General features: G+C 41.8%; 3 protein-coding genes across 5 annotated transcripts; all 3 read right to left on the minus strand.

The window, feature by feature from the left end:
* Positions 1-604: 604 nt before the first annotated feature.
* Positions 605-2,225, minus strand: LOC106609915 (sialic acid synthase-like). Its single transcript, XM_014208958.2, has 3 exons — positions 1,992-2,225; positions 914-1,129; positions 605-792 (listed from the first exon to the last, which is right to left on the minus strand). Exons 1-3 carry the CDS (start codon positions 2,121-2,123, stop codon positions 685-687), a joined length of 456 nt encoding a protein of 151 aa, XP_014064433.2. The 5' UTR covers positions 2,124-2,225; the 3' UTR covers positions 605-684.
* Positions 2,226-2,338: 113 nt separating this feature from the next.
* LOC123744189 (sialic acid synthase) lies at positions 2,339-14,272 on the minus strand. Its single transcript, XM_045722689.1, has 6 exons — positions 14,039-14,272; positions 12,961-13,176; positions 12,741-12,840; positions 12,409-12,563; positions 7,862-8,128; positions 2,339-4,416 (listed from the first exon to the last, which is right to left on the minus strand). The coding sequence occupies exons 1-6, from the start codon at positions 14,168-14,170 to the stop codon at positions 4,213-4,215; spliced, it is 1,074 nt and encodes a 357-aa protein (XP_045578645.1). The 5' UTR covers positions 14,171-14,272; the 3' UTR covers positions 2,339-4,212.
* LOC106609889 (sialic acid synthase) lies at positions 2,339-22,728 on the minus strand. Of its 3 annotated transcripts, none has more exons than XR_006770773.1 (7): positions 22,485-22,728; positions 21,802-22,017; positions 21,581-21,680; positions 21,251-21,405; positions 20,743-21,009; positions 15,310-16,490; positions 2,339-3,234 (listed from the first exon to the last, which is right to left on the minus strand). XR_006770773.1 is itself a non-coding variant. In XM_014208923.2 (6 exons), exons 1-6 carry the CDS (start codon positions 22,614-22,616, stop codon positions 16,287-16,289), a joined length of 1,074 nt encoding a protein of 357 aa, XP_014064398.1. In that variant the 5' UTR covers positions 22,617-22,728; the 3' UTR covers positions 14,386-16,286. The 3 variants fall into 3 exon arrangements, 1 of the variants encoding a protein (XP_014064398.1); XR_006770774.1 differs by having other exon boundaries at positions 2,339-3,210; positions 15,259-16,490; XM_014208923.2 differs by lacking the exon at positions 2,339-3,234 and having other exon boundaries at positions 14,386-16,490.
* Positions 22,729-24,283: the final 1,555 nt, after the last annotated feature.

The raw sequence follows: 24,283 nt of genomic DNA on the forward strand, positions 1-24,283 counted from the left end.
CCTATCAAAACGATCCAATAAATGTCCTCTACAATATAAAATATAGAAATATTCATTATTGGGTGCAATGGTGCATACATTATTAATTTGGATACCCAAGAATACAAATTTGATATGCACACGTACATAACCCGGTAGCTCCACCTAGTGGTTAAAAAGAAACCCTGCAACCCGGGCTACATTCAGATGGCAAATATTGAAATAGAAATGTCATGAATAGCGCTGTTAGGATTCCTTATTCTACTTGTCAGAGGCATCTTTGTTCTTCATTAAATATTTATATCTGAACGTTCCACAAAGTTTCTCCCTGCTGAACGCACCCCTGATTTTTGGTGGCAGTGGTGGTATTTGTAACATAATTTCGAAAGGGTTTTCTAATGATCAATTAGCCTTTTAAAATGATAAACTTGGATTAGCTAACACAAATTGCCATTGGAACACAGTAGTGATGATTGCTGATAATGGGCCTCTGTACACCTATGTAGATATTCCATAAAAAAAAAAAAAATGCTGTTTCCAGCTACAATAGTCATTTACAACATTAACAATGTCTACACTGTATTTCTGATCAATTTGATGTTATTTTAATGGACAAAAAAAATGTTTTTCTTTAAAAAACAAGGACATTTCTAAGTGACCCCAAACTTTTGAATGGTAGTGAATATAACACAGTGTTAACTTAAATCACTGACCTTTTTTTGCAGTCAGTTCCAGATAGGGGAAATTGTTGGCATCGCACGAGGCAACTTTGAAGAAGGGCACATCAAGCTCATCCAGGAACTCCACAGCCATCTAACAAGCGATGCAAAGCAGTTGGGATAGTCATGCATGTTTTGCTTGAAATCATGCTTGAATATAAACACAGTCACAGCAGACAAATACAATAGACATTTATCATGGAATAACCTCTTACCTCGTCCATTCCAGAAGCGGTGAAGAAGATTCCAACCTCCTTTGCATATTTCTGGAGCTCTCTATATTGTTCATGACTGAACTCAAGGTGGCGCTTGTGCTCACCGTATGTCTTTCCCCAGGAATGTTTGGAGGTGTACTGACGCTCCAGAGCACCTTTGTTGAACTTGTACTCAAGTTCACTCTTCTGAAACTTGGCGCAGTCTGCCCCACAGTCCTGTGAATTGATTTTCAATATGAGTAGGGTAAAATAGTTGTAAAATGTGTTGCCAATGAGGATGAGGAGGGAACCTTGTTTAAAATCTTCTCTCATTGATTGAGACAGGTGGGTCCACACCCCAAAGTGCCACATGTCATGATGACACTCACCTGTCTCGAACAATGAGAGAAGATTTGAAATAGACAAGATGGCGACAAAGACATTGTTGGATTACTCATGGAGCAAAACCTTAATACATTTAAATGCATCACCTGCAACTGGACACTGACATTTTAGAAGATAGATGTTTGGCTGAATCAAAAACAAAAGATAGTATCGCCAAGTTAAGGTTGGTCGAAATGTCACTGTGCTACACCAAACAGTACCTAACCTGTAACTATGGCAAGAAAGGCATTTCACTACTTGTGCACGTGAAATTAAAAAGCTTAAACTTGACTTGAAACTTGAATGGATACCAAAAATCTTTGGTTAAATCACATTATATCGTAAATCTGTAGCTAACACACCCACTGCCTTTTCATAAAACAGTCAAATGGTGTGATAATTGTGTATATGAGGTTGGGCATCTGTGCCACATCTCTGGCTCTGGTAGGAATTCCGTATCCACCATTATTAGTCCTGACTAAATTGACCAATAGATGCCCATGGTCTCAATGTCACAAATTCACCATTTTAAATACAGCCCCAGCAAGCAACAGCAGTTAGTAGCAGAACTACTGTCATTTTACAGTTCTGTGGGCACTGGAATCTACTTTATACTAAAGTAGCTGCTAGTTTACTAGCAAGTAAGTCAGTACCATGGTCCCCAATACAGCAGCTGAGCTAAGAAAACTCATTCAAATGTTGCTACTAACATTACCTTGGCCATCTTGATCATTTTCTTGGCAATTTCGATATCTCCCTGGTGGTTCTGTCCAATTTCTGCAATAATGAAACAGGGGTTAGAACCCCCAATCATCCTGCCAGGGCAAAGCTCGAATTTCAGAGGCATTTTGGAAATGTGATAAATGCGGTTTCCTAAACTTTTTGTAGCGATAAGATGTTCGCTTGCTCTGAGCCAGAAGTAATGAGACAGTCAGGTGTTGGTTCTCGCGGAAAAAGTCAAGCTAATTTACACGTTGTGGATTCCTCCACTCATGTTTCAAAATAAAGGTTCTCCATTCACTCACAGGTCAGGATTCTCAAGAGTCAAAATGTGAGACATTGTAATGAATAATGTTTTATTATAGGAGTAGTCAATCATTATTTGTATACATTGTATTTGACCTTTTAAACACCAAATTCTATTTCACATCCTCTGATATAGAAAAGTAAAGTAAACATCCACCACACATATGTAAATAAATGCACCTTATATAGACAGTCAAGTCTACTATATTCTAATCTGTTTGTTTCCATCAATATTATTATTTTTTTAAACTTACTTCTGATTATACATCGCCCAGTGCCATGTTCAGTAGTCAAACGTTGCAGATAGAAATGCAATTAATAGAGCCAACGTGATTCCTAACAAGCAAACCTCACCGATCACCAAAGTTACTTGGTTTTGTAATTTAATATAAAACCTTTATTTGTTTTTTGATTTTTATTTGAAATTAAGTTTAGTTTAGTTAGTTTTCAGACTTGAAATTGTAGTTTCAATATAGTTTTAGCTTTTCAAATGTTTTTCTTGCTTATTTTATTTCAGGTTACTAAATAGTTTTTCCAATTTGAGTTTTTACTTGAAGTTTTTGTTCCACTTACATGTTATTCAATCATTTCCCCCACATCTCTGCGTGGCCAAGAGCTACAGTAGAACTTGGTTCTATTTGAGATGCACAGTGTGTTGATTGTCGCCTCCTTATTGGATATCAGGAAAAAGATACAAACACACGAGGAGAGATTCATTGAAGATAATTAACTAGGTGTCTCTTTTCATCTGTGGATTTATCGTTGGAGTAGAGAAACACGCGATTTTGTACGACTCCGGGTCAAAATTGTACAAAGAAACAGCTAAATTCAGGAAAAGATGCATGTCAGGTAAAATAACAACTCAATGTTCATCTCACAGGACAAACTAACTAGCAACAGCTAGCTACCTAAATGTCCATGATTGTTTCGACCTGTCCACAAATGAATATAGTTTGTTCACAGTTGGCTTTGATATTTTAACCTTAGTGTCATGATCGCATCTGATGTGGATGGACAAAATCAACATGCGAATGCCGCTTCACCAAACCAGCCCCTCAAGTGCGTCCACCATGAACATATTCATTTCAACTATCCCCATCAGACACGTTCATACACTCAGGTTAAATCAGCAAAACAAACTACACTATATTATTTTGGGGACAGGTTGAAACACACGACTCATTCATGGTTATGGAACTATTGCTAGCTAATTTGCCCTGGGTCATAACATTGGTTTGTTAGTTTAATTAAAAAATAGCGTCCCTTTTTTTGATGGATCTTTTTAGAATTTTTGGGGTCATACAAAATCATGTTCTCCACTCCGACAATGAATCCACAGATGAAAGGGGAAGCCTAGTTCGTTTTCAGATAGCGTTCTTTGATGAATCTCTTCTCGTTCGTCTTTCAGTCACCCAGGTGGGTTAGTATGCTCGTGAAAACCAATGAGCAGATGGGAGAGGAGGGACTTGCAGGCATTAAGGGTCTGAAATAGAACCAAGTTCTATTTATCGCCTGGCTATGCAGACGCCCATTGATGCGCATGAGCAGTTAAATGATTGAATAATGGGCACATTGATTTTGCAACGCTCCCGCAGGCATCGTGGCCGTCTGGTGATACTGATCGTATGTTGGATTGATGGTCTGTTTACATAGCTGGTTGCGGAAATTAACGTGGCTGATTAGGGGAACCAACACATTAGGTTTGGTGAAATAACATAGCAGGTTAGGAGACTGAGGTTAAAGTGAGGAAAATGATAAGGGTTAGGCGTTGCTACAATGCTGACATGACCACTAGATGAAGATGTAGGACTACTCCATCTAGCCACAATGGTAGACATGTAAACAGACCATCTGTCCTGACATACCATCAGTATCATAACACTGGTCTAGTCAGCATGTTAACATGTTTGTCAGCCCTTGTTGTTGTAGCCGTCCACCATACGTGGCGTGATGCTCCCATCCTCCTCCACGTCCTCTGTGACGGCCTTGCCCACCAGCTGAGCCATGTCTTCAGGAGAGACGCCCCTCGGCTCGCCCACCTTCACCCCCAGCATATCCATACTCAGCACCGTGCCTTTGGGGATCGCCACCTTAGCCACCACTGACTTCCCCAGCTGAAAGAGAAAATAATATGGAGATTTCCTCCTGCAGTATGTGCTGTTGTAGGTTATACAGTACAAAGAGAATACTTGATGTAAGGGAGGTTTATGACAAACATAATGGGCCTACCTTTTAAATGAAAGTGAATATAACAATTTTGGGAGAAAGTTATTATTACAAATGTCAATGGGAAAAATACTGATTTAGTATATTATTGGTACATTTTGTATATACAGTGCCTTCGGAAACTATTCAGAGCCAAGCACTTTTTCCAGATTTTGTTACATTATAGCTTTACTCTAAACTGTATTAAATAAAACTTTTCCTCATCAATCTACACACAATACACCATAATGACAACGCAAAATCAGGTTTTTAGAAATGTTTGCAAAACATAAATACCTTATTCACATTAGTATTCAGACCCTTTGCTATGAAACTCGAAATGTGTATTTTGTATTTATTATGGATCCCCAGCTACTCTTCCTGGGTTCCAGCAAAATTAAGGCAGTTTATACAATTTTAAAAACATTACAATACATTCACAGATTTCACAACACACTGTGTGCCCTCAGGCACCTACTCCACCACTACCACATATCTACAGTACTAAATCCATGTGTATGTATAGTGCGTATGTTATCGTGTGTGTGTATGCATGTGCCTGTGCCAATGTTTGTGGTTCTTCACAGTCCCCGCTGTTCCATGAGGTGTTTTAAAAAAAATCAAATTCTACTGCTTTAGTCAGTTACTTGATGTGGAATAAAGTTCCATGTAGTCATGGCTCTATGTAGCACTGTGTGCCTCCCATAATCTGTTCTGGACTTGGGGACTGTGAAGAGACCTCTTGTGGCATGTCTTGTAGGGTATGCATGGGTGTCCGAGCTGTATGCCAGTAGTTTAGACAGACAGCTCGGTGTATTCAACATGTCAATACCTCTCATAAATAAAAGTAGTGATGAAGTCAATCTCTCCTCCACTTTGAGCCAGGAGAGATTGACATGCATATTATTAATATTATCTCTCTGTACATCCAAGGGCCAGCCATGCTGCCCTGTTCTGAGCCAATTGCAATTTTCCTAAGTCATTTTTTGTGGCACCTGACCACGTGACTGAACAGTAGTCCAGATGAGACAAAGCTAGGGCCTGTAGGACCTGCCTTGTTGATCGTGTTGTTAAAAAGGCAGAGCATAATTTATTATAGACATACTTCTCCCCATCTTAGCTACTACTGCATCAATATGTTTTGACCATGACAGTTTACAATCTAGGGTTCCTCCAAGCAGTTTAGTCATCTCAACTTGCTCAATTTCCACATTATTTATTGCAATATTTAGTTGAGCTTAAATTAGTGTTTTGTTCCAAATATAATGCTTATAGTTTTAGAAATATTTAGGGCTAACTTATTCCTTGCCACCCACTCTGAAACTAGCTGCAGCTCTTTGTTGAGTGTTGCAGTCATTTCAGTCACTGTAGTAGCTGACGTGAATAGTGTTGAGTCATCCGCATACATAGACACTGGCTTTACTCAGAGTCAGTGACCCTAAGCACACAGAAATTGAGCTCAGGTGCATCCTGTTTCCATTGATCGTCCTTGAGATGTTGCTGCAACTTGATTGGAGTCCACCTGTGGTAAACTAAATTGATTCGACATGATTTGGAAAGGTACTTACCTATCTGTATAAGGTCACAGAGTTGACAGTGCATGTCAGAGCAAAAACCAAGCCATGAGATTGAAGGAATTGTCTGTAGCTCCAAGACAGGATTATGTCGAGGGACAGATCTGGGGAAGGGTACCAAAACATTTCTGCAGCATTAAAGGTCCCCAAGAACACAGTGGCCTCCATCATTCATAAATGGAAGAAGTTTGGAACCACCAGACTCTTCCTAGAGCTGGCTGCCCGGCCAAACTGAGCAATCGGGGGAGAAGGGCCTTGGTCAGGGATGTGACCAAGAACCCGATGGTCACTCTGACAGAGCTCCAGCATTCCTCTGTGGAGATGGGAGGACCTTCCAGAAGGACAACCATCTCTGCAGCACTCCACCAATCAGGCCTTTATGGTAGAGTGACCAGACAGAAGCCACTCCTCAGTAAAAGGCACATGTCATCGCGCTTGGAGTTTGCCAAAAAGCACCTAAAGGACTCTGAGAAACAAGATTCTCTGATCTGATGAAACCAAGATTGAACTATTTGGCTTGAATGCAAGCACTGCGCATCATCTGGCCAATACCATACCTACTGTGAAGCATGGTGGTGGCAGCATCATGCTGTGGGGATGTTTTTCAGAAGCAGGGACTGGGAGACTAGTCAGGATCGAGGGAAAGATGAACTGAGCAAAGTACAGAGAGATCCTTGATGAAAACCTTCTCCAGAGCGCTCAGGACCTCAGACCGGGGCGAAGTTCACCTTCCCACAAGACAACGACCCTAAGCACACATTATTGGTGTCCTTTACTAGTGGTTTCTTTGCAGCAATTCGACCATAAAGGCCTGATTCATGCAGTCTTCTCTGAACAGTTGATGTTGAGATGTGTCTGTTACTTGAACTTTGTGATGCATTCATTTGGGCTGCAATCTGAAGTGCAGTTAACTCTAATGAATTTATCCTCTGCAGCAGAGGTAACTCTGGGTCTTCCTTTCCTGTGGCGGTCCTCATGAGAGCCAGTTTCACCATAGTGCTTGATGGTTTTTTCAACTGCACTTGAATAAACTTTTCACTGACCTTCATGTCTTAAAGTAATTATGCTTATTTGAGCTGTTCTTGCCATGATAAGGACTTGGTCTTTTACCAAATATGGCTATCTTCTGTATACCGCCCCTACCTTGTCACAACACAACTGATTGGCTCAAATGCATTATGAAGGAAAGAAATTCCACAAATTAACCTTTAACAAGGCACACATGTTAATTGAAATGCATTCCAGGTGACTACCTCATGAAGCTGGTTGAGAGAATGTCAAGAGTGTGCAGAGCTGTCATCAAGGCAAAGATGGCTACTTTGAAGAATCTCAAATATAAATATGTTTTGATTTGTTTAACACTTTTTTGGTTACTACATGATTCCATATGTGTTATTTCGTCGTTTTGTTGAAAATAGTAAAAATAAATAAAAAGGTGTGTCCAAACTTTTGACTGGTACTGTATGTAAATGTGTTATTTCAGTTTTACATTTTTTATTAATTAGCAAAAATGTCTAAAACCCTTTTTTTTGTCTTTGTCATTATGGGGTATTGTGTGTAGATTGATGAGAGGAGAAAAAAAAAACGATTTAATACATTTTAGAATAAGGCTGTAACGTAACAAAATGTGGAAAAAGGGAAGGGGTCTGAATACTTTCTGAATGCACTGTATGTCAAAAATATACGAAATAAATATTTTCCCTTTACCATTCATAGTAATAACAGTCTCCAAAAATGACGTCATATTTTTTTTCATTTAAACCTCCCGAGGCTAACTCACCTTGACATGGCAGGCTTTCTCACAGGGTAGCATCTGTTTGATGCCCGTGCCTTGGGCCCGCCCCACCAGGCGGATGGCTCTGACCAGCTCTGTCAGCTCAGAAGGCTCCAGTGATGCCTCGTGGTCGTTGCCCTTCCAGCTCTTGTCCAGGGTCACGTGACGCTCCACGACTTTTGCCCCCATTGCCACTGCTGCCACGGTGATGCTGATTCCCCTCTCATGGCCAGAATATCCGATGGGAATATCAGGGAATTCCTTCTGGTATTCCTACAGTATGTCAGGAAAAGGGAGAGTAAAATTCCATGGGTCAATTCATTTCCTTCAGTGGTGGCCTGAACAGAAATCTGTCAAATTCTTGTTCTCTCTCTCTTGTTCTCATTCTCTCTCTCTCTTGTTCTCATTCTACCTCTCTCTCGTTCTCTTTCTCTCTCTCTTGTTCTCGTTCTCTCTCTCTCTTGTTCTCGTTCTCTCTCTCTCTCTTGTTCTCGTTCTCTCTATCTTGTTCTCGTTCTCTCTCTCTCTTGTTCTCGTTCTCTCTCTCTCTCGTTCTCTCTCTTGTTCTCATTTTCTCTCTCTCTTGTTCTCTCTTGTTCTCTCTCTTTCTCTCTCTCTTGTTCTCGTTCTCTCTCTCTCTCTCTTGTTCTCGTTCTCTCACTTGTTCTCGTTCTCTCTCTTGTTGTCTTTCTCTCTCTCTTGATCTCGTTCTCGTTCTCTCTTGTTCTCGTTCTCTCTCTCTTGTTCTCGTTCTCTCTCGTTCTCTCTCTCTCTTGTTCTCTCTCTTGTTCTCTAATTCTCTCTCTCGGTCTCTCTTGTTCTCGTCCTCTCTCTCTCTTGTTCTCGTTCTCTCTCTCTTGTTCTAGTGCTCTCTTTCTCGTTCTCTCTTGTTCTCGTTCTCTCTTGTTCTCGTTCTCATTCGCTCTCTCGTTCTTTGTCTCTTGTTTTCTCTCTCTCTTGTTCTCTCTCTCGTTCTCTCTCTCTTGTTCTCATTATCTCTCTTGTTCTCATTCTCGTTCTCTTTCTCTCTCGTACTCGCTCGTTCTCTCTCTCTTGTTCTCGTTTTCTCTTGTTCTCTCTTGTTCTCTCTCTGTTGTTCTCTCTCTGTTGTTCTCTCTCGTTCTCTCTCTCTCTCTTGTTCTATCTCTCTCGTTCTCGTTCTCTCTCGTTCTCTCTCGTTCTCTCTCTCGTTCTCTCTCTTGTTCTCGTTCTCTCTCTCTCTCGTTCTCATTCTCTCTCTCTTGTTCTCGTTCTCTCTCTTGTTCTCGTCCTCTCTCTTGGTCTCGTTCTCTCTCTCTTGTTCTCTCTTTCTCGTTCTCTCACTCTCTCTTGTTCTCTCTCTCTCTTGTTCTCTCACTCTCTCTTGTTCTCTCTCTCTCTCTTGTTCTCTCACTCTCTCTTGTTCTCTCTCAATTGTTCTCTCTCTCGCTCTCTTGTTCTCGTTCTCTCTCTCTCTTGTTCTCGTTCTCTCTCTCTTGTTCTCGTTCCCACTCTCTTGTTCTCTCGCTCTCTCTTGTTCTCGTTCTCTCTCTCTCTTGTTCTCGTTCTCTCTTGTTCTCGTTCTCTCTCTCTTGTTCTCTCTCTCTCTTGTTCTCTCTCAATTGTTCTCTCTCTCGCTCTCTTGTTCTCGTTCTCTCTCTCTCTTGTTCTCGTTCTCTCTCTCTCTTGTTCTCGTTCCCACTCTCTTGTTCTCTCGCTCTCTCTTGTTCTCGTTCTCTCTCTCTCTTGTTCTCTCTCTCTCTCTTGTTCTCTCTCTCTTGTTCTCTCTCTCTCTTGTTCTCTCACTCTCTTGTTCTCTCTCTCTCCCTCTTGTTCTCTCTCTCTCTTGTTCTCGTTCTCTCTCTCTCTTGTTCTCGTTCTCTCTCTATCTTGTTCTTGTTCCCACTCTCGTTCTCTCCTTCTCTCTTGTTCTCGTTCTCTCTCTCTCTTGTTCTCTCTCTCTCTTGTTCTCGTTCTCTCTCTCTCTTGTTCTCGTTCTCTTTCTCTTGTTCTCTCACTCTCTTGTTCTCGTTCTCTCTCTCTCGTTCTCATTCTCTCTCTCATTCTCTCTCTCTCTTGTTCTCTCTCTCTTGTTCTCTCTCTTGTTCTCTCTCACTTGTTCTCTCTCTCGCTCTCTCGTTTTCGTTCTCTTTTGTTCTCGTTTTCTCTTGTTCTCTCTCTTGTCCTCTCTCGTTCTCTCGTTCTCTCTCTCTCTTGTTCTCTCTCTCGTTCTCTCTCTTGTTCTCGTCCTCTCTCTTGTTCTCATTCTCTCTCTCTTGTTCTCTCTCTCTCTCGTTCTCTCTCTTGTTCTCTCACTCTCTCTTGTTCTCTCTCTCACTTGTTCTCTCTCTCGCTCTCTTGTTCTCGTTCTCTCTCTCTCTTGTTCTTGTTCTCTCTCTCTCTTGTACTCTCGCTCTCTCTTGTTCTCGTTCTCTTGTTCTCGCTCTCTCTTGTCCTCGTCCTCTCTCTTGTTCTCGTTCTCTCTCTCGTTCTCTCTCTCTCTCTTGTTCACTCTCTCGCTCTTGTTCACTCTCTCGCTCTTGTTCACTCTCTCGCTCTTGTTCTCGTTCTCTCGCTCTCTCTTGTTCTCGCTCTCTCTTGTTCTCGTCCTCTCTCTTGTTCTCGTTCTCTCTCTCGTTCTCTCTCTCTCTCTTGTTCTCTCTCTCTCTCTTGTTCTCTCTCTCTCTCTTGTTCACTCTCTCGCTCTTGTTCACTCTCTCGCTCTCTTGTTCTCGTTCTCTCGCTCTCTCTTGTTCTCGTTCTCTCGCTCTCTCTTGTTCTCGTTCTCTCTCTCTCTTGTTCTCGTTCTCTCTCTTGTTCTCTCTCTCTCTCTTGTTCTCGTTCTCTCTCTCTCTCTTGTTCTTGTTCTCTCTCTCTTGTTCTCGTTCTCTCTCTCTTGTTCTCGTTCTCTTTCTCTTGTTCTCTCACTCTCTTGTTCTCGTTCTCTCTCTCTCGTTCTCATTCTCTCTCTCATTCTCTCTCTCTCTTGTTCTCTCTCTCGTTCTCTCTCACTTGTTCTCTCTCTCGCTCTCTCGTTTTCGTTCTCTTTTGTTCTCGTTTTCTCTTGTTCTCTCTCTTGTCCTCTCTCGTTCTCTCGTTCTCTCTCTCTCTTGTTCTCTCTCTCGTTCTCTCTCTTGTTCTCGTCCTCTCTCTTGTTCTCATTCTCTCTCTCTTGTTCTCTCTCTCTCTCTCGTTCTCTCTCTTGTTCTCTCACTCTCTCTTGTTCTCTCTCTCACTTGTTCTCTCTCTCGCTCTCTTGTTCTCGTTCTCTCTCTCTCTTGTTCTTGTTCTCTCTCTCTCTTGTACTCTCGCTCTCTCTTGTTCTCGTTCTCTCTTGTTCTCGTCCTCTCTCTTGTTCTCGTTCTCTCTCTCTCTTGTTCTCTCTCTCTCTCTTGTTCTCTCTCTCTCTTGTTCACTCTCTCGCTCTCTTGTTCTCGTTCTCTCGATCTCTCTCGTTCTCGTTCTCTCGCTCTCTCTTGTTCTCGTTCTCTCTCTCTCTCTTGTTCTCGTTCTCTCTCTCTCTTGTTCTCGTTCTCTCTCTTGTTCTCGTTCTCTATCTCTCCCTCTCTTGTTCTCTCTCTCTTGTTCTCTCTCTCTTGTTCTCGTTCTCTCGCTCTCTCTTGTTCTCGTTCTCTCGCTCTCTCTTGTTCTCGTTCTCTTTCTCTCTCTTGTTCTCGTTCTCTCTCTCTCTTGTTCTCTCGCTCTCTCTCTTGTTCTCGTTCTCTCTCTTGTTCTCGTTCTCTATCTCTCGCTCTCTCTCTCGTTCTCTCTCTCTCACTCTCTCTTGTTGTCGTTCTCTCTCGTTCTATCTCTCTTGTTGTCGTTCTCTCTCGTTCTCTCTCTCTCTCTTGTTCTCCCTTCTCTCTTGTTCTCTCTCTCTCTTGTTCTCGTTCTCTCTCTCGTTCTCGTTCTCTCTCTCTTGTTCTCATTCTCTCTCTCGTTCTCTCTCTTGTTCTCATTCTCTCTCTCTCGTTCTCTCTCTCTCTCGTTCTCTCTCTCTCTCGTTCTCATTCTCTCTCGTTCTCATTCGCTCTCTCTCTCGTTCTCTCTCTCGTTCTCTCTCGTTCTCTCTCGCTTGTTCTCGTTCTCTCTCTCTTGTTCTCGTTCTCTCTCGTTCTCTCTCGTTCTCTCTCTTGTTCTCGTTCTCTCTCGTTCTCTCTCTCTCTTGTTCTCGTTCTCTCTCGTTCTTATTCTCTCTCGTTCTCTCTCTTGTTCTCTCTCTCTCGTTCTCTCTCTATTTCCCTCTCTCTCTCGGTCTTCTCTCTCTCGTTCTCGTTCTCATTCTCTCTCATTCTCTCGTTCTCTCTCTCTCTTGTTCTCGTTCTCTCTCTTGTTCTCGTTCTCTCTCTCTTGTTCTCGTTCTCTCTCTCTCTCGTTCTCATTCTCTCTCTCATTCTCTCTCTCATTGCCGTGCATTTGACGCACCCTCATTGCGGTGCACTTGACACACCCTATATTTCCTTATGATATTACTCGGGTGACAACAGATAACCTGCTGATCCTGCCTGACAACAGATAACCTGCTGATCCTGCCTGACAATCCTTTTTTGTAATAAACCAATGGGAAATCTTACTGCTATGACACATAGGTTGACATCCTCAGGGTCCAATGGGTAGGCACTGGTGCACTGTAGGATGGTGAAGTTCTGATTGTGTTCCTTGACGGTCTGATAGACCCGTCTCATTGTCGCCATTGACTGCATCCCACTGGATATCACCATAGGCCGTCCTGAGGTTAAACAAAGTTGTAATTTCAACAGAAACTAACTTTACTGATATGCCACATATTACACATGTTGACTGCACATTCAGAGTATATCAAATTGGTAACATTTCACTTTTATCACAGTAACAGGTGGCAAAGATGTAGTACATATATAACACAGTGTTAACTTAAATCACTGACCTTTTTTTGCAGTCAGTTCCAGATAGGGGAAATTGTTGGCATCGCACGAGGCAACTTTGAAGAAGGGCACATCAAGCTCATCCAGGAACTCCACAGCCATCTAACAAGCGATGCAAAGCAGTGGGATAGTCATGCATGTTTTGCTTGAAATCATGCTTGAATATAAACACAGTCACAGCAGACAAATACAATAGACATTTATCATGGAATAACCTCTTACCTCGTCCATTCCAGAAGCGGTGAAGAAGATTCCAACCTCCTTTGCATATTTCTGGAGCTCTCTATATTGTTCATGACTGAACTCAAGGTGGCGCTTGTGCTCACCGTATGTCTTTCCCCAGGAATGTTTGGAGGTGTACGGACGCTCCAGAGCACCTTTGTTGAACTTGTACTCAAGTTCACTCTTCTGAAACTTGGCGCAGTCTGCCCCACAGTCCTGTGAATTGATTTTCAATATGAGTAGGGTAAAATAGTTGTAAAATGTGTTGCCAATGAGGATGAGGAGGGAACCTTGTTTAAAATCTTCTCTCATTGATTGAGACAGGTGGGTCCACACCCCAAAGTGCCACATGTCATGATGACACTCACCTGTCTCGAACAATGAGAGAAGATTTGAAATAGACAAGATGGCGACAAAGACATTGTTGGATTACTCATGGAGCAAAACCTTAATACATTTAAATGCATCACCTGCAACTGGACACTGACATTTTAGAAGATAGATGTTTGGCTGAATCAAAAACAAAAGATAGTATCGCCAAGTTAAGGTTGGTCGAAATGTCACTGTGCTACACCAAACAGTACCTAACCTGTAACTATGGCAAGAAAGGCATTTCACTACTTGTGCACGTGAAATTAAAAAGCTTAAACTTGACTTGAAACTTGAATGGATACCAAAAATCTTTGGTTAAATCACATTATATCGTAAATCTGTAGCTAACACACCCACTGCCTTTTCATAAAACAGTCAAATGGTGTGATAATTGTGTATATGAGGTTGGGCATCTGTGCCACATCTCTGGCTCTGGTAGGAATTCCGTATCCACCATTATTAGTCCTGACTAAATTGACCAATAGATGCCCATGGTCTCAATGTCACAAATTCACCATTTTAAATACAGCCCCAGCAAGCAACAGCAGTTAGTAGCAGAACTACTGTCATTTTACAGTTCTGTGGGCACTGGAATCTACTTTATACTAAAGTAGCTGCTAGTTTACTAGCAAGTAAGTCAGTACCATGGTCCCCAATACAGCAGCTGAGCTAAGAAAACTCATTCAAATGTTGCTACTAACATTACCTTGGCCATCTTGATCATTTTCTTGGCAATTTCGATATCTCCCTGGTGGTTCTGTCCAATTTCTGCAATAATGAAACAGGGGTTAGAACCCCCAATCATCCTGCCAGGGCAAAGCTCGAATTTCAGAGGCATTTTGGAAATGTGATAAATGCGGTTTCCTAAACTTTTTGTAGCGATAAGATGTTCGCTTGCTCTGAGCCAGAAGTAATGAGACAGTCAGGTGTTGGTTCTCGCGGAAAAAGTCAAGCTAATTTACACGTTGTGGATTCCTCCACTCATGTTTCAAAATAAAGGTTCTCCATTCACTCACAGGTCAGGATTCTCAAGAGTCAAAATGTGAGACATTGTAATGAATAATGTTTTATTATAGGAGTAGTCAATCATTATTTGTATACATTGTATTTGACCTTTTAAACACCAAATTCTATTTCACATCCTCTGATATAGAAAAGTAAAGTAAACATCCACCACACATATGTAAATAAATGTACCTTATATAGACAGTCAAGTCTACTATATTCTAATCTGTTTGTTTCCATCAATATTATTATTTTTTTAAACTTACTTCTGATTATACATCGCCCAGTGCCATGTTCAGTAGTCAAACGTTGCAGATAGAAATGCAATTAATAGAGCCAACGTGATTCCTAACAAGCAAACCTCACCGATCACCAAAGTTACTTGGTTTTGTAATTTAATATAAAACCTTTATTTGTTTTTTGATTTTTTATTTGAAATTAAGTTTAGTTTAGTTAGTTTTCAGACTTGAAATTGTAGTTTCAATATAGTTTTAGCTTTTCAAATGTTTTTCTTGCTTATTTTATTTCAGGTTACTAAATAGTTTTTCCAATTTGAGTTTTTACTTGAAGTTTTTGTTCCACTTACATGTTATTCAATCATTTCCCCCACATCTCTGCGTGGCCAAGAGCTACAGTAGAACTTGGTTCTATTTGAGATGCACAGTGTGTTGATTGTCGCCTCCTTATTGGATATCAGGAAAAAGATACAAACACACGAGGAGAGATTCATTGAAGATAATTAACTAGGTGTCTCTTTTCATCTGTGGATTTATCGTTGGAGTAGAGAAACACGCGATTTTGTACGACTCCGGGTCAAAATTGTACAAAGAAACAGCTAAATTCAGGAAAAGATGCATGTCAGGTAAAATAACAACTCAATGTTCATCTCACAGGACAAACTAACTAGCAACAGCTAGCTACCTAAATGTTCTGAGCCAATTGCAATTTTCCTAAGTCATTTTTTGTTTCGACCTGTCCACAAATGAATATAGTTTGTTCACAGTTGGCTTTGATATTTTAACCTTAGTGTCATGATCGCATCTGATGTGGATGGACAAAATCAACATGCGAATGCCGCTTCACCAAACCAGCCCCTCAAGTGCGTCCACCATGAACATATTCATTTCAACTATCCCCATCAGACACGTTCATACACGCAGGTTAAATCAGCAAAACAAACTACACTATATTATTTTGGGGACAGGTTGAAACACACGACTCATTCATGGTTATGGAACTATTGCTAGCTAATTTGCCCTGGGTCATAACATTGGTTTGTTAGTTTAATTAAAAAATAGCGTCCCTTTTTTTGATGGATCTTTTTAGAATTTTTGGGGTCATACAAAATCATGTTCTCCACTCCGACAATGAATCCACAGATGAAAGGGGAAGCCTAGTTCGTTTTCAGATAGCGTTCTTTGATGAATCTCTTCTCGTTCGTCTTTCAGTCACCCAGGTGGGTTAGTATGCTCGTGAAAACCAATGAGCAGATGGGAGAGGAGGGACTTGCAGGCATTAAGGGTCTGAAATAGAACCAAGTTCTATTTATCGCCTGGCTATGCAGACGCCCATTGATGCGCATGAGCAGTTAAATGATTGAATAATAGCACATTGATTTTGCAACGCTCCCGCAGGCATCGTGGCCGTCTGGTGATACTGATCGTATGTTGGATTGATGGTCTGTTTACATAGCTGGTTGCGGAAATTAACGTGGCTGATTAGGGGAACCAACACATTAGGTTTGGTGAAATAACATAGCAGGTTAGGAGACTGAGGTTAAAGTGAGGAAAATGATAAGGGTTAGGCGTTGCTACAATGCTGACATGACCACTAGATGAAGATGTAGGCCTACTCCATCTAGCCACAATGGTAGACATGTAAACAGACCATTTGTCCTGACATACCATCAGTATCATAACACTGGTCTAGTCAGCATGTTAACATGTTTGTCAGCCCTTGTTGTTGTAGCCGTCCACCATACGTGGCGTGATGCTCCCATCCTCCTCCACATCCTCTGTGACGGCCTTGCCCACCAGCTGAGCCATGTCTTCAGGAGAGACGCCCCTCGGCTCGCCCACCTTCACCCCCAGCATATCCATACTCAGCACCGTGCCTTTGGGGATCGCCACCTTAGCCACCACTGACTTCCCCAGCTGAAAGAGAAAATAATATGGAGATTTCCTCCTGCAGTATGTGCTGTTGTAGGTTATACAGTACAAAGATAATACTTGATGTAAGGGAGGTTTATGACAAACATAATGGGCCTACCTTTTAAATGAAAGTGAATATAACAATTTTGGGAGAAAGTTATTATTACAAATGTCAATGGGAAAAATATTTATTTAGTATATTATTGGTACATTTTGTATATACAGTGCCTTCGGAAACTATTCAGAGCCAAGCACTTTTTCCAGATTTTGTTACATTACAGCTTTACTCTAAACTGTATTAAATAAAACTTTTCCTCATCAATCTACACACAATACACCATAATGACAACGCAAAATCAGGTTTTTAGAAATGTTTGCAAAACATAAATACCTTATTCACATTAGTATTCAGACCCTTTGCTATGAAACTCAAAATGTGTATTTTGTATTTATTATGGATCCCCAGCTACTCTTCCTGGGTTCCAGCAAAATTAAGGCAGTTTATACCATTTTAAAAACATTACAATACATTCACAGATTTCACAACACACTGTGTGCCCTCAAGCCCCTACTCCACTACCACATATCTACAGTACTAAATCCATGTGTATGTATAGTGCGTATGTTATCGTGTGTGTGTATGCATGTGCCTGTGCCAATGTTTGTGTTGCTTCACAGTCCCCGCTGTTCCATAAGGTGTTTTTTTAAAATCAAATTCTACTGCTTTAGTCAGTTACTTGATGTGGAATAGAGTTCCATGTAGTCATGGCTCTATGTAGCACTGTGTGCCTCCCATAATCTGTTCTGGACTTGGGGACTGTGAAGAGACCTCTTGTGGCATGTCTTGTGGGGTATGCATGGGTGTCCGAGCTGTATGCCAGTAGTTTAGACAGACAGCTCGGTGCATTCAACATGTCAATACCTCTCATAAATAAAAGTAGTGATGAAGTCAATCTCTCCTCCACTTTGAGCCAGGAGAGATTGACATGCATATTATTAATATTATCTCTCTGTACATCCAAGGGCCAGCCATGCTACCCTGTTCTGAGCCAATTGCAATTTTCCTAAGTCATTTTTTGTGACTGAACAGTGACTGAACAGTAGTCCAGATGAGACAAAGCTAGGGCCTGTAGGACCTGCCTTGTTGATCGTGTTGTTAAAAAGGCAGAGCATCATTTATTATAGACATACTTCTCCCCATCTTAGCTACTACTGCATCAATATGTTTTGACCATGACAGTTTACAATCTAGGGTTCCTCCAAGCAGTTTAGTCATCTCAACTTGATCAATTTCCACATTATTTATTGCAATATTTAGTTGAGCTGTAGTGAGTGTTTTGTTCCAAATGTAATGCTTATAGTTTTAGAAATATTTAGGGCTAACTTATTCCTTGCCACCCACTCTGAAACTAACTGCAGCTCTTTGTTGAGTGTTGCAGTCATTTCAGTCACTGTAGTAGCTGACGTGTATAGTGTTGAGTCATCCGCATACATAGACACTGGCTTTACTCAGAGTCAGTGACCCTAAGCACACAGAAATTGAGCTCAGGTGCATCCTGTTTCCATTGATCGTCCTTGAGATGTTGCTGCAACTTGATTGGAGTCCACCTGTGGTAAACTAAATTGATTCGACATGATTTGGAAAGGTACTTACCTATCTGTATAAGGTCACAGAGTTGACAGTGCATGTCAGAGCAAAAACCAAGCCATGAGATTGAAGGAATTGTCTGTAGCTCCAAGACAGGATTATGTCGAGGGACAGATCTGGGGAAGGGTACCAAAACATTTCTGCAGCATTAAAGGTCCCCAAGAACACAGTGGCCTCCATCATTCATAAATGGAAGAAGTTTAGAACCACCAAAACTCTTCCTAGAGCTGGCTGCCCGGCCAAACTGAGCAATCGGGGGAGAAGGGCCTTGGTCAGGGATGTGACCAAGAACCCGATGGTCACTCTGACAGAGCTCCAGCATTCCTCTGTGGAGATGGGAGGACCTTCCAGAAGGACAACCATCTCTGCAGCACTCCACCAATCAGGCCTTTATGGTAGAGTGACCAGACAGAAGCCACTCCTCAGTAAAAGGCACATGTCATCGCGCTTGGAGTTTGCCAAAAAGCACCTAAAGGACTCTGACTATGAGAAACAAGATTCTCTGATCTGATGAAACCAAGATTGAACTATTTGGCTTGAATGCAAGCACCGCTCATCACCTGGCCAATACCATACCTACTGTGAAGCATGGTGGTGGCAGCATCATGCTGCGGGGATGTTTTTCAGAAGCAGGGACTGGGAGACTAGTCAGGATCGAGGGAAAGATGAACTGAGCAAAGTACAGAGAGATCCTTGATGAAAACCTTCTCCAGAGCGCTCAGGACCTCAGACCGGGGCGAAGTTCACCTTCCCACAAGACAACGACCCTAAGCACACAGCCAAGACAACATAGGAGTGGCTTCGAGCAGGTCTCTGAATGTCCTTGAGTGGCCCAGCCACAGCCCAGACTTGAACCTGATCGAACATCTCTGGAGAGACCCGAAAATAGCTGTCTAGCTGTCCCCATCCAACCTGACAGAGCTTGAGAGGATCTGCAGAGAAGAATGGGTGAAATACCCCAAATACAGGTGTGCCAAGCTTGTAGCTTCATAACCAAGAAGACCTGAGACTGTAATCGCTCCCACACTCTTGGCATTATCTCAACCAGTTTCACCTGGAATCTTTTTCCAACAGTCTTTTCCAACAGTTCTCACATATGCTGAGCAATTGTTGATTGCTTTTCCTTCACTCTGCGGTCAAACTCATCCCAAACCATCTCAATTGGACTGAGGTTGGGTGATAGTGGAGGCCAGGTCATCTGATGCAGCACTCTATCACTCTCCTTATTGGTCAAATAGCCCTTACACAGCCTGGAGGTGTGTTGGGTCATTGTCCTGTTGAAAAACAAATGATAGTCCCACTAAGCACAAACCAGATGGGATGGTGTATGGCTGCAGAATGCTGTGGTAGCCATGCTGGTTAAGTGGGCCTTGAATTCTAAATAAATCAGATGGTGTCACAAGCAAAGCACTGTTACTCCTCCTCCTCCATGCTTCACGGTGGGAACCACACATGCAGAGATCATCTGTTCACTTACTCTGCGTCTCACAAAGACACAGTAGTCGGAACCAAAAATCTAAAATTTGGACTCATCAGACCAAAGGACAGATTTTCACCGGTCTAATGTCCAATGCTCGTTTTTCTTGACCCAAGCAAGTCTCTTCTTATTATTGGTGTCCTTTACTAGTGGTTTCTTTGCAGCAATTCGACCATAAAGGCCTGATTCATGCAGTATTCTCTGAAAAGTTGATGTTGAGATGTGTCTGTTACTTGAACTTTGTGATGCATTCATTTGGGCTGCAATCTGAAGTGCAGTTAACTCTAATGAATTTATCCTCTGCAGCAGAGGTAACTCTGGGTCTTCCTTTCCTGTGGCGGTCCTCATGAGAGCCAGTTTCACCATAGTGCTTGATGGTTTTTTGAACTGCACTTGAATAAACTTTTCACTGACCTTCATGTCTTAAAGTAATTATGCTTATTTGAGCTGTTCTTGCCATGATAAGGACTTGGTCTTTTACCAAATATGGCTATCTTCTGTATACCGCCCCTACCTTGTCACAACACAACTGATTGGCTCAAATGCATTATGAAGGAAAGAAATTCCACAAATTAACCTTTAACAAGGCACACATGTTAATTGAAATGCATTCCAGGTGACTACCTCATGAAGCTGGTTGAGAGAATGTCAAGAGTGTGCAGAGCTGTCATCAAGGCAAAGATGGCTACTTTGAAGAATCTCAAATATAAATATGTTTTGATTTGTTTAACACTTTTTTGGTTACTACATTATTCCATATATGTTATTTCATAGTTTTGTTGAAAATAGTAAAAATAAATAAAAAGGTGTGTCCAAACTTTTGACTGGTACTGTATGTAAATGTGTTATTTCAGTTTTACATTTTTTATTAATTAGCAAAAATGTCTTTGTCATTATGGAGTATTGTGTGTAGATTGATGAGAGGAGAAAAAAAACGATTTAATACATTTTAGAATAAGGCTGTAACGTAACAAAATGTGGAAAAAGGGAAGGGGTCTGAATACTTTCTGAATGCACTGTATGTCAAAAATATACGAAATAAATATTTTCCCTTTACCATTCATAGTAATAACAGTCTCCAAAAATGACGTCATATTTATTTTCATTTAATCCTCCCGAGGCTAACTCACCTTGACATGGCAGGCTTTCTCACAGGGTAGCATCTGTTTGATGCCCGTGCCTTGGGCCCGCCCCACCAGGCGGATGGCTCTGACCAGCTCTGTCAGCTCAGAAGGCTCCAGTGACGCCTCGTGGTCGTTGCCCTTCCAGCTCTTGTCCAGGGTCACGTGACGCTCCACGACTTTTGCCCCCATTGCCACTGCTGCCACGGTGATGCTGATTCCCCTCTCATGGCCAGAATATCCGATAGGAATATCAGGGAATTCCTTCTGGTATTCCTACAGTATGTCAGGAAAAGGGAGAGTAAAAATCCATGGGTCAATTAATTAATCTCTCTCTCTCTCACTCGCTCTCTCTCTCTCTCTCTCTCTCTCTCTCGCTCTCTCGCTCTCTCTCTCTCTCATTGCTGAGCACTTGTTTCCTATGTTTCCCTATGATATTACTCTGGGGTGACAACAGATAACCTGCTGATCCTGCCTGACAACCCTTTCCTTGTAATAAACCAATGGGATGTCTTACTGCTATGACACATAGGTTGACATCCTCAGGGTCCAATGGGTAGGCACTGGTGCACTGTAGGATGGTGAAGTTCTGATTGTGTTCCTTGACGGTCTGATAGACCCGTCTCATTGTCGCCATTGACTGCATCCCACTGGATATCACCATAGGCCGTCCTGAGGTTAAACAAAGTTGTAATTTCAACAGAAACTAACTTTACTGATATGCCACATATTACACATGTTGACTGCACATTCAGAGTATATCAAATTGGTAACATTTCACTTTTATCACAGTAACAGGTGGCAAAGATAGTACATATATAACACAGTGTTAACTTAAATCACTGACCTTTTTTTGCAGTCAGTTCCAGATAGGGGAAATTGTTGGCATCGCATGAGGCAACTTTGAAGAAGGGCACATCAAGCTCATCCAGGAACTCCACAGCCATCTAACAAGCGATGCAAAGCAGTTGGGATAGTCATGCATGTTTTGCTTGAAATCATGCTTGAATATCTACACAGTCACAGCAGACAAATACAATAGACATTTATCATGGAATAACCTCTTACCTCGTCCATTCCAGAAGCGGTGAAGAAGATTCCAACCTCCTTTGCATATTTCTGGAGCTCTCTATATTGTTCATGACTGAACTCAAGGTGGCGCTTGTGGTCACCGTATGTCTTTCCCCAGGAATGTTTGGAGGTGTACGGACGCTCCAGAGCACGCTTGTTGAACTTGTACTCAAGTTCACTCTTCTGAAACTTGGCGCAGTCTGCCCCACAGTCCTGTGAATTGATGCCAACGTGAGTTATAGTGTCAAACACACACACACACACACCTTCCATTTATGCAAATCCATGCACAGCAGCAGTACAGTATCAGCATCACAGCAGAAAATACCGTTTCCCCTCAGTCCTGCCATTTCTACATTAGCTTTTGATTTGAGGTTATTAAAGCAAGATTTACATGGGAGGGATCCAGGATGGCTAAGTTGCCCCACACTCATACATGCATATGTGTTCCTTTCTATCCGATTCTCCCAGAGAATCTTGTCACCCAACCTATTGTATTAAACTGAAGCTTAAGCCACACTAAAGCCACACTTACGCTAACACAGATTAAGCCTAGTCCTGGACAAAAATTACTTTCAATGAAGACCATATTCTGTATTCAGCATGCTTTTTGTCCATAACTGTGTCCAGGAAACCAGTCCTTAAAGTCTTACAATGTCTCTTCATTTAGCTTCCATTACCTTGGCCATCTTGATCATTTTCTTTGCGATTTCAATATCTCCCTGATGGTTCTGTCCTATTTCTGCAATAATGAAACAGGGGTTAGAACCCCCAATCATCCTGCCAGGACCAAGTTCGAATTTCAGAGGCATTTTCCAAATAAAGTGATAAATTAAGTTGCTAAATGATTAATAGTCTATGGCAAATCAATGTTTAAGGATGAGATTGTGAGAGGCAATCTTGCACGGTGGAAAAAGGAAGAAATTGCTTATCGCCTGCCCTTTTATCCAAATCCTTAAAGTCAGCCCATCCAATGATATGCCAGTATCCTGACCAGTTATGCAAAAAGTGACAGGTAGGGTTTATTGTTTTATTTAGCCTGGGTGCCGGTCTGTTTCTTTTCACCTCATGGAATTGTTCTCACGTTATTGTCATTTGACAAGAGCTCAAACAAACCTGGAACCAGTCAACAAAAAAAACGCAAATAAGATGTAAATAAGGATATTTGCAAATATATTCAATAAGGACATGGGTACAGTGATACCAAGTTCTCTCTCATGCACAGTTTAGACAATTAGTGTAGGAGATAGTCTTATACGTAGGCTGTTGTTTTTTTTACTGGTAGAAAGACCCACGTTGAACGCAGCTTTTTTTAAACATTTATGTTGAGTGTAAAATACTGTTTTATATTACTGCTTTATATCTTTACCTTTGCATAGCATTATATCCTCTTTGATTGTTTTTATATATCCTTAGAGATTGAAAGTAGTGCTAGGTTTAAGCTCTTTGTGTATGACAAGTTTAGTGGACTGCAGTGGACTGTAGGAATGCGCACTCCCAATAACTCAAGGCCTCTCCTGACTGATTAGAAGTCCTGTGACATGCACAGAGAAATCCTGGGTGGTGGAAAAGTACCGAAGTACATCTTTGTGGAAGGGAGGGGGGGGCTGAGGGTGTAAGTGGACACGGCACTGTATTGAATGTATTTATTCAGCTGGACATCTTTGTTGAGTACACGTTTGAAACGTCCCTTTGAGTTTGGGATCTTTTGTATGATAAATATCAAATCAAATCAAATGTATTTATATAGCCCTTCTTACATCAGCTGATATCTCAAAGTGCTGTACAGAAACCCAGCCTAAAACCCCAAACAGCAAGCAATGCAGGTGTAGAAGCACGGTGGCTAGGAAAAACTCCCTAGAAAGGACAAAACCTAGGAAGAAACCTAGAGAGGAACCAGGCTATGAGGGGTGGCCAGTCCTCTTCTGGCTGTGCCGGGTGGAGATTATAACAGCACATGGCCAAGATGTTCAAATGTTCATAAATGACCAGCATGGTCAAATAATAATAATCATAGCAGTTGTCGAGGGTGCAACAAGTCAGCAACACGAGTAAGTGTCAGTTGGCTTTTTCATAGCCGATCTTTGAGAGTATCTCTACCGCTCCTGCTATCTCTAGAGAGTTGAAAACAGCAGGTCTGGGACAGGTGGCACGTCCGGTGAAGAGGTCAGGGTTCCAGCAGGTCTGGGACAGCAGGTCTGGGACAGGTAGCACGTCCGGTGAATAGGTTAGGGTTCCATAGCCGCAGGCAAAACAGTTGGAACTGGAGCAACAGCACGGCCAGGTGGACTGGGGACAGCAAGGAGTCATCATGCCAGGTAGTCCTGAGGTATGGTCCTAGGGCTGAGGTCCTCCGAGAGAGAGAGAAAAGAGAATTAGAGAGAGCATATTTAAATTCACACAGGACACCTGATAAGACAAGAGAAATACTCCAGATGTGACAGACTGACCCTAGCCCCCCGACACATAAACTACTGCA

Source organism: Salmo salar, chromosome ssa08 (genome assembly GCF_905237065.1).
Source record: "Salmo salar chromosome ssa08, Ssal_v3.1, whole genome shotgun sequence".
Classification (NCBI taxonomy): domain Eukaryota; kingdom Metazoa; phylum Chordata; class Actinopteri; order Salmoniformes; family Salmonidae; genus Salmo; species Salmo salar.